Below are 8,567 nucleotides of genomic sequence, written 5' to 3'. Positions count from 1 at the left end.
AACTAACAAGCTCCTGGAATAGATCAAAGAAGGGCATTTCCCCTAAAAACAAGATATAAAGCTACAATAATTACTTCTTTTTAACCCTACATGGCAAGCTAATTAAAGGGCTTTCTTTTTTTAAAAGAGGAGATTTGGATTGAAAAATGCCTTTTAAAAAAGGGAAGGCTCAAAGTTTAAAAAAGAGGAGATTTAGACTCAAAAATGCCCTTCAAAGGAAGGATTAGGGAATGAATTGATCTTCTAATTTCAAGTATAAATTCTCATGGTGAACACAATGGTCACCCATGAATAATGATGGCTTGTATGTGTCAATCAATTTCTAATCTTTTGATACTTAAAATTTATTTGAAACTTTTAATATAATGGTGTGAAATAGTCACCATCTAGAAACCATACGACCTCATATTTTCGATGTGGTCAGCATGTACTAAAATCTAAGCTCTTGCACATGTCACCTTCTCCACACCAAAGGCTCTTGCACATTTGATGGTATGATTGTTAAATAATCCCATAATCTAAGGTCTTGCACATGTCACCTGTGACCTTCTCCATACATAAGTCTATCCATGATCCAATGCTTCAAGAGGATTCCTTTGTCTTCCATAATTAAATTCTTCTATCCCATGATGGTGGTGGCAAGTAAAATGCGGTTCTTATAAGAGCACTTATAGCTGGAGTGGCTAGGTTGAAAAGTAGACGTAATTGGCAGCACCATGGAAACATCAAATGGCAATATGGCCCCCGTTTCATCTCCAATCATATTGTCATGAGATGTTCAAGTTGTTATGAACTATGGATATATATGAGTCATTTTGTTTTGGATTTATTGATTGAATCCATGCATGGGGAGAACGGAGGGGACCCATGTCCCTCTTGTATACGTGGGAATATGTGGTTTCCTTAATACACACATATAATGTGGGAGCCTCTCCATTGGTGTGGATACCTAATGGCATGCCTAGGGTCATGTTTAACTCTATTTCAATTTTGAATCTCCCTAGGTTTGTCATGATGCTGATCTTTCTCTAAGAGTGCACAAAGTGCAAACCCTAAAATAGGTTTGTAGTGCTTCATTCTTGAGAATTGATGTAGTCTATTGTGTTGAGCCATGTTCCTTTCAAGTCTCCCTCACCCTCACTCCCTTGTTTTGGCAATATGTGCAAGAAGGCTTGATTCTTGAATTATACCATTCTATGTATCACTCTTGATTTTCACCGATTTTTGTGTGTATATCCCTTCTTACGCTTGCTTCTAGACAAAGCTTAATAGCTCCATATGTGCCACAAAACTTGAATGATACATACTTTATGCTTGCATTTGTCTACTTGAAGATGGATAAGGCCTTGAACTTAGCTTCCACTAATGTCCAAGGACCAAGAGCATAAAAGAGTTCTCTTTTGAATAGAAAATAGATAATCATGTATGCATTTCTAGAGCATGAAGAGAAGATTAATTAGTAAGAAAGGTGAACCTCTTCTACCCTTTCCCCCATAATTCTTTAGAGTCATCTTTTGTGCACTCTTATGCCATCATATAAGTTCATAAAGTCTTAGATGAGCCCTCACTCTCTCTCATGGTTTCTTCCATCCTTCTTAGTTACTTCCCTTTTGACGAGGATGAATTAAAAATATACCTTAGAGCGGTGTAAAGGAAGTTAATTTTCTTAAATATAAAAGATCCCATCAAAGTACATACCCAATACCAATAGAGAAGAATGCTCATCTTCTCCAAATTAGAACATCCTTCACTGCCATAATCCAGGAAAGGAAATCCATAACATTCAAATCCTTCAAACCACTACTGATAAAAGTAAGAACTACAAGGAATGTACATTGATCTATTTCGTTATTGATTTCACTTTGCTCTCATCTCCACATTTTGATTACTTCAAGTTTGTGTTAGTGTTTGCCAATAACAATATTTTTTCTCCCTATGTGCCTTTACCTTACTTTAAAAAGTGTTAAGAACTCTACAATTTATGTCTATGCTAGGGCATCTTACATGGACCCATCTAGTTATGCCATTTATGACCATATATTATACTTGATGTTTCAAGTTTACACCAGGTCCTTACTTTTAGGGGACTGCTAGACTGCTTTTACAATGCTAGCAAAGGAGCATATACTTCTTCCCCTTCATTTATCCATGGTAATTAATGTTGGATCATTGGAAGCATTTGGGGCCACTCCTCATTATTTAAGACTTTTAAGTAGCCCGCCTTAAGTAATTTAGATTGGGTCTAAGATGCACTAGCTTAGGTGAGGCTTAGGTAGTGCTTTGCCATCTTTGTAGAGAGTCCATTTCCCCTTCTCCCGAGTGTCTCTTACTTTGGCCACACCTTCTACCACCTAAAGAGCCTCTATTGAAATATATATTTCTAGGCTAGTATCCTCTCTAGTGAACTACATATGTCTAGCTAGTCTCAATACTAGAGATGTGTAACTCTCTTTTTCACCTATGAGTACGTACTCTACGAAACCAATACTCTATGAAAGCTTCCAACTACTCCTCTTGGCCGATGTGAAACCTCTTTAAACACCATGTAAGTGTGCTACAAACTAGCAAGTCGCTAAAGTAATTAATTTTCATATTTCACTCATTCCCAAGAATTTGATGAGAGAAAGCATAAGATGAAGACGTGCTCTTACCTCAATTTCGAGCGAAGATTCATGGGAAAGCCGGCAAGACTGTCTCTCGCAATGCTTCTCCTCGCACCCATCACTAGCATCCTTACGGTTGCTGATCGGGATTAATACTCCGGTATGGCCATTTGTCGATCTATCTTCGACGCCTTCGTCCAATCCATTCCCCTCAGTCTCTCTCACGGCAGACGACGCAGGAACTGCAGCTATTTTGCATGACAAGAAAGGTGCCATCCGTTTTTCTTAGGCGCCGGTCCCGCTAGTCTCCAAGTTCTGCCGACAATATTGTAATTCATTGTCAGTTTGTGATTGTTTGCCATGACAGCGTGTTTTCTCTTATTCAAAGCACAAACGATCGTAATCCATTCGACCCAATGGGCACGGTCTAGTTGCTGTAACAAATATCCCTCCATGAGAGCTATCCAATCCAGGAAGGAAGCGGGGAGATGAGGATGTTATACCCAGCGAACTCGTGCTGCAATCGGCAAGGAAAGATTATTAATGGGTGAAAGGGAAACAATGGAGCGAAGTTATGAAAGAGCAAGGATAGATATAAGGAATGCTGGTCGAAAAAGGATGAGGTGGGCACTGGAGAAAAGCCTGCGGGATGCGAAAGCGGAAGAAAACGGACGGTGAATGGGTGAAGGTGAGGGAGAGAAAGGTCATAGAAGGCAAAGGCTATGGAGAAGGAAGAAAGCTTGGCACGGCGAAGTTTCGGAGAAGCTACATGCCGGCATTTTCAGAATACGTGAGCTCTCTTTCAATATTTGCCGGCATTCCCACGACAAAGTCCCCTCTACTTTGTTTTTCAATTTTCAATAATTCTCCTTCATCTTCTCCCCTCCACATGTAGCTTTTTCCTTCCACGTCCCTTACCCTTTTGGCATATCCCTTGTTTTGGACCGAGATATTATCCCCAATTTTTGGTTTCTACCTCTATCGAGTTTCTAGCGCTCCCTTTCTTAAGGCCACGCGTGCTATATTGGTTGGATTCACACTCTTTTTGTGACTTTCCGCATGTCATTTTTTGAAAAATATAATTACGTCGCGTGTGCCATTTCTGGAGATCCTCCCACAAAAATTGCCTTTCAGCCCAACTTTAAAAAATCACGTGGCTCTCTCTTGTGCATCCAAAAGCGCTTGCTTTACCAAGAGGCGATACCCATGTGCACTTGTGCACTCTTGTTAAGGCGGTCATTAGTGTCTTAAATGACTTTAAAATGTTAGTTTTTTTTTGTGTGAAGGAAGTCATTCTATTTTAAATTAATTTAGAATATTAAGTTAGCTTAGGGCCTCTCTGTTCACGTGTCCGTTTGAAACTTGGTTGGCAAAAAAAGCCAAGGTTCTATATTTTTTTACGTTCCCGTGTAAACCACTTATGTTTGCTAAATTTTTAAATAATGTCAACCCTTCTCCTATTTTGTAGATTAGAATGTATACAGAGGCTCTGAGTGCTCTCAACAGAAGCAGAATGGAAGAGAGAGAGAGAGAGAGAGAAACAGAGAACCACACAAGTTTTTGGTGGGTGCAGAGCACCCTAATCTTCTTTTTCATTCATTTATATATGTGTTTGAGTATTATACATAACCAGGGTAAAGGCACAGTGACCTTTAACCCCCACAACCTCCCACTTAAAGGACAATGCACGCCTTTAAGGGAGAACAACTAGTGAGCATACTATCCAATGCCCATCAATACACGACAATACTCAAACCGCTGACTAGGTAGACTCGTCGTCAGCATATCTACAAGGTTATCATCTATATAAACCTTGACAAGCTCTATGCACTTGTCCTCAAGTACCTCTCTGATGAAATGGTACCTGACCTCAATGTGTTTGGTCTTTGTATAAAAGATCGGATTCTGTGCTAGCTAAATAGCACTCATGGAATCACTATGCAATGTCGGTACACCTATATGAATCCCCAAATCTCCCACTAGCCGATCAAGCCATATAGCCTCCTTGCAACCCTCTGTGGCTGCAACATACTCAGCCTCTGTGGTAGACAAAGCAACGCACTTCTATACACGAGACATCTTCAAACTTCTGATACCATTCTCTAGGTGCTTGGTTAAGACCATAGAGATTCTTCTTCAACTTGCAAACTAAATGCTCTTTGCCCTTGTCTTCAAAGCCTTCCGGCTGCACCATGTAAATTCCTCATGCAGATCCCCATGCAAGAAAGCTGTCTTGATATCCATCTGCATAAGCTCCATATCCTTTGCTGCCACTAGTCCAAGCATGCATCTAAGTGTGGTCATCTTCACAACCAGAGAGAATATCTCATCAAAGTCCACACCCTTCTCTTGCTTGAATCATTTAGCGACCAAATGGGCCTTTTACCTAGGCACATCATCACCTGTGACCTTCATCTTGTAGACCCATTTACATGGCAATGCTTTCTTTCCATGTGGCAAAGAAACCAAGTCACTAGTCTATATTCTTCATAAGTGAACTCATCTCTAATTGCATAGTATACTCCCACTTGCATTGATCCTCGCACATCATAGCCTCTCTGTAGTAAGAAGGCTCCCTACAATCAGTAAGCATCACATAGTCTACCCCTGGAACAAACCTATCAGCCGGTCTAGGCACTCTAGATGATCTTCTAAAGGGCATTTCAGCTTGCTGTCCCACCTGCATATATCAGCCACATTCGGCTCATCATTTCTAGCAATAGATGATCCATTATCTACCCTTAATTGTATACCTGTGGGAGTACTTGGTGGTACCATTTCTTGCACATTTGGTGCATGGACTGCTTGCTGTCTATCAACATATGCAGGTGGATTCACGTCGTGGAAAGTGATTCTTCTCATTTCCACATCCCTCATGGGCTTCAACATAAGGGGGGTAGGATATGCACAATGGTAGATTACGTCGCTCGAGACTTACATGCTTTGTAGAGATAGGATTAAATCCCATGCTTTGTAGAGACGGAAATCCCAAAGCAAGAGACCTTCAATGCAGAGCAAAAGACCTTCAACACAGAATACGTAGAGTACGAGACCTTCAACACAATGAGGGGGTAGGTATAGCAAAATGGTAGATTACATTGTTAGAGACTCTAAACACTTACTAGAAATGGGATTAGATACCAAAAGAATGAAGCGAATACGAGGCAGATTTCAAACGCCACTACAAAAGTGCAAAAACAGAGAGAGACCAAGAGGCGATGATAGAGGTGGTAGGTTTTGAAGTTTTCTTCATGGATACTTGCTGGAGGCTGAAGTTCATATCTAGACAGGAGAGCTGTAGGAACAAGTGGACTACAGCTTCATCTTTTGCAAAGGAAGATCATTTCTCAGTGCAATGTATTCAAATAGAAGCAAACTACTACTATGAACAATTTCACTTACCATGAACGACGTTCTTTCCCTTCACTTGTTGTGGACGCCTTGGACAATAGTGATTTTGTTGGAAGGCGTGCTAGGAGCCTCCTAAAAGTCTGGGCATGCTTTGACAAGTCCTACCAAAACAAAGTCTGTTAGATTGCAAACGATTACGAGAAAAACGTTAGCTTGATAGCCAATCGAAATGATCACATGACTCACGAAGTAAGAAGAAATAAAAAACATTGGAGGACACATTTAGCAAAAGTTTCGCTGTCAGTTTCTATGAAGTTAGCAGGCACATCCATAGCAACTATCAGCAAGAAAATGATAGAAGTGCACATACTTTTCGATGCATGCAACATTTATATAGCTAGGAAAAACCATCGTAGGAGCGAGACGTTGAGCTCGAGAGCTTGAAACGAATATCCACTCTACACACGAATTTACGCACGAACAATAAAAAGCTGTCAAAATACCACACCAATCCTTACCTGGCGCCAACCTCCAAATCTAATGCTCTTATTTAGCGCAATCAATTAGCATATCCTTTGTCAACAGAGATCTCACAATTTGCTGTAGCTCGTAACTGTTGCGAAGGAGCATAGAACCTACACACAGTCAATTTGTGAATTGAGGAGGAGAACAATAAGTCACTGGCAAGGAACGAGTGATGATAGGAAAGCTATAAAATAGTCACCATCTTCATTCTCAAAGACAGAGAAATTCAAAACCTCCCACATCGAAAGAAGTTGCGCAGTGAATGTCTTACTCCACAAAAGCGAGCGAGACAACTTTGCAATGATCATTTATGGCACTAAGATCTGATGCCAAAAATTAATTGCATTCAAATCTCATTTAATCCTCCCCTCCACCACTTGGCAAGTCCTAAATTTTTCCTGCATGCATGCAATGCCAGCCAACACCAACTTGCCATGTGGACATTCTATCTTGGTCATCCCATTTGAGGGCATGCGAGTGTGTATGTGCCAGTCCCAAGGTCCTCTTGGTCACCCTATATAAGGGCATGTGAGTGTGTATGTGCCAAACCCCAAGGGTAGCTAAGGATTCTATCTTGGTCACCTTGTATGAGGGCAATGTTGGCACTTTCAATTTCAATTTCAATATAAGAAACAAAAAATAAAGATTAAAGTGGGAGATGCAAATGAGAACATACATGATTTTTTAAGTTAGGTTGTTTACACTGTGCACACATTGAGATATTGAACCATGAGTGGTGGGCATCTCGTTACACACACCCCCATGACCAAACCTTCTAGTCCTCCATTCCACAACAAGGGACACCCTTCAAATTTGCCAATCACCTTTGTGTTCAAGGTCCCGCAAATTACAAAACCATTGTTGAGCAACTGTTGGGCAATGTGTAAAAGGGGTGCCCATGGGTGGGCACTCAAACTCACAATATAATGGGGTGTGGCAATTCAAGACTGCCTAAGACTCTTTTTGGGTGCCTACACGTTGGGTTGTACTTGGCATATCATAATGACTGTTAAAAGGGAAGAGAGAGAGAATCGACAACACAAAAAGCAAATGGCCAGAAAGAGCACACAGGTTTGACCAGAGAAGCTAGGAACAGGTTGGCTAGATCATGCACGGCTCATGGACTAATGGTCTACTGCTTACACCTTAAGGATCATGTGGAGCCAATCCAAGTTGGCATTGACAATCTAGAGGGGTCAGCACATCTTTCCCCTCCTGTGAGAACAATAGATCGAGAATAAAAGTGCTTGATCTGGGAAATATGAGCTAAAGCCTTCTGTGTTGATGATCCAAACTGCACCTTTGGAATTCATAAGAAGTTTTAGAAACTAGGCAGAGCACTTGATAGGGACCAATCCATTTTGTGAAAAACTTCTCAGCCAAACCTTTCTTTTGGGTCAGATAATAAACCATGACCAAATCAACTAGAAAACTTGTCGGCTTATGATGATTGTTGTAGAGTAGTCTTTGTCAACTTTGGGTACATTTAAGATGTTCGGTAGCATTTTGTTTGAGAAAAGGTAGTGAATACTGAAGATATGTTGCCCATTGACGTGCTTCGTTGTGCTTGATCTTATTTGTATCTATCACACCAATCTTCAGTGGAATCGGAGGTGGTCGGCTGACCATAGAACGTTCTAAATATATTCTGCCCATTGGCGTGATTCATTATGCTTAATCTAATTTGTATCTATCACACCAATCTCCGGTGGAAAATAAGAGGCCGACCATAGAGCGCTTCAAATGGACTAAGTCTTCTTGATTCTTAGAGTGTTGTATTATAGGTTGTAGCCACATAAGGCAAAGAGATTTCCTAGTTGGAGTGACTCAGATCAATGTACATGGCCAACAACAATTTGATTGTTCTATGAGTCTTTTTGCAAGACCATTGTAATCCAAGTGATAAGAGCTGGTAAATTGTTGCTTGATATTCAACTTGTCAGCCAAAATGCGAACCACCTCAAACTTGAAGTTTTTTCCTTGATTTGACAATAGTTGCTTTGGACAACCATGGGTAAATTCAAATGTTGCACGCAAAATATGCTACCTCACCAGTTGATTTAGTCTTCAATGGTGTTGCAATCGTCC

The 8,567-nt window shown here is 40.6% G+C and overlaps 1 protein-coding gene across 3 annotated transcripts in view; it reads right to left on the bottom strand.

Moving 5' to 3' along the window:
- LOC147905608 (vacuolar cation/proton exchanger 3-like) overlaps positions 1 to 3,340 on the bottom strand; it is a 48,819-nt gene extending 45,479 nt beyond the window's left edge. For 2 of the 3 annotated variants that reach the window (XM_087380875.1, XM_087380882.1), the window contains exons 1-2: positions 3,107 to 3,340; positions 2,652 to 2,918 (exon numbers count right to left, since the gene is read on the bottom strand). In XM_087380875.1, coding sequence (XP_087237001.1) covers positions 2,652 to 2,879 — 228 coding nt within the window. In that variant the 5' untranslated portion in view covers positions 2,880 to 2,918; positions 3,107 to 3,340. Of the gene's footprint in view, positions 1 to 2,651; positions 2,919 to 3,106 lie in introns of those variants that run through there. The other variant, XM_087380890.1, reaches the window with a different exon arrangement.
- Between the last annotated feature and the right edge of the window lie 5,227 nt (positions 3,341 to 8,567).

The sequence above is a fragment of the Dipteris shenzhenensis genome, chromosome 1 (genome assembly GCF_047967505.1).
Source record: "Dipteris shenzhenensis isolate YYH24624 ecotype China chromosome 1, Dip_SZ_1.0, whole genome shotgun sequence".
Classification (NCBI taxonomy): domain Eukaryota; kingdom Viridiplantae; phylum Streptophyta; class Polypodiopsida; order Gleicheniales; family Dipteridaceae; genus Dipteris; species Dipteris shenzhenensis.
Note: the sequence above shows the minus strand (reverse complement) of the source record. Positions and strands in the feature narration are given on the sequence as shown.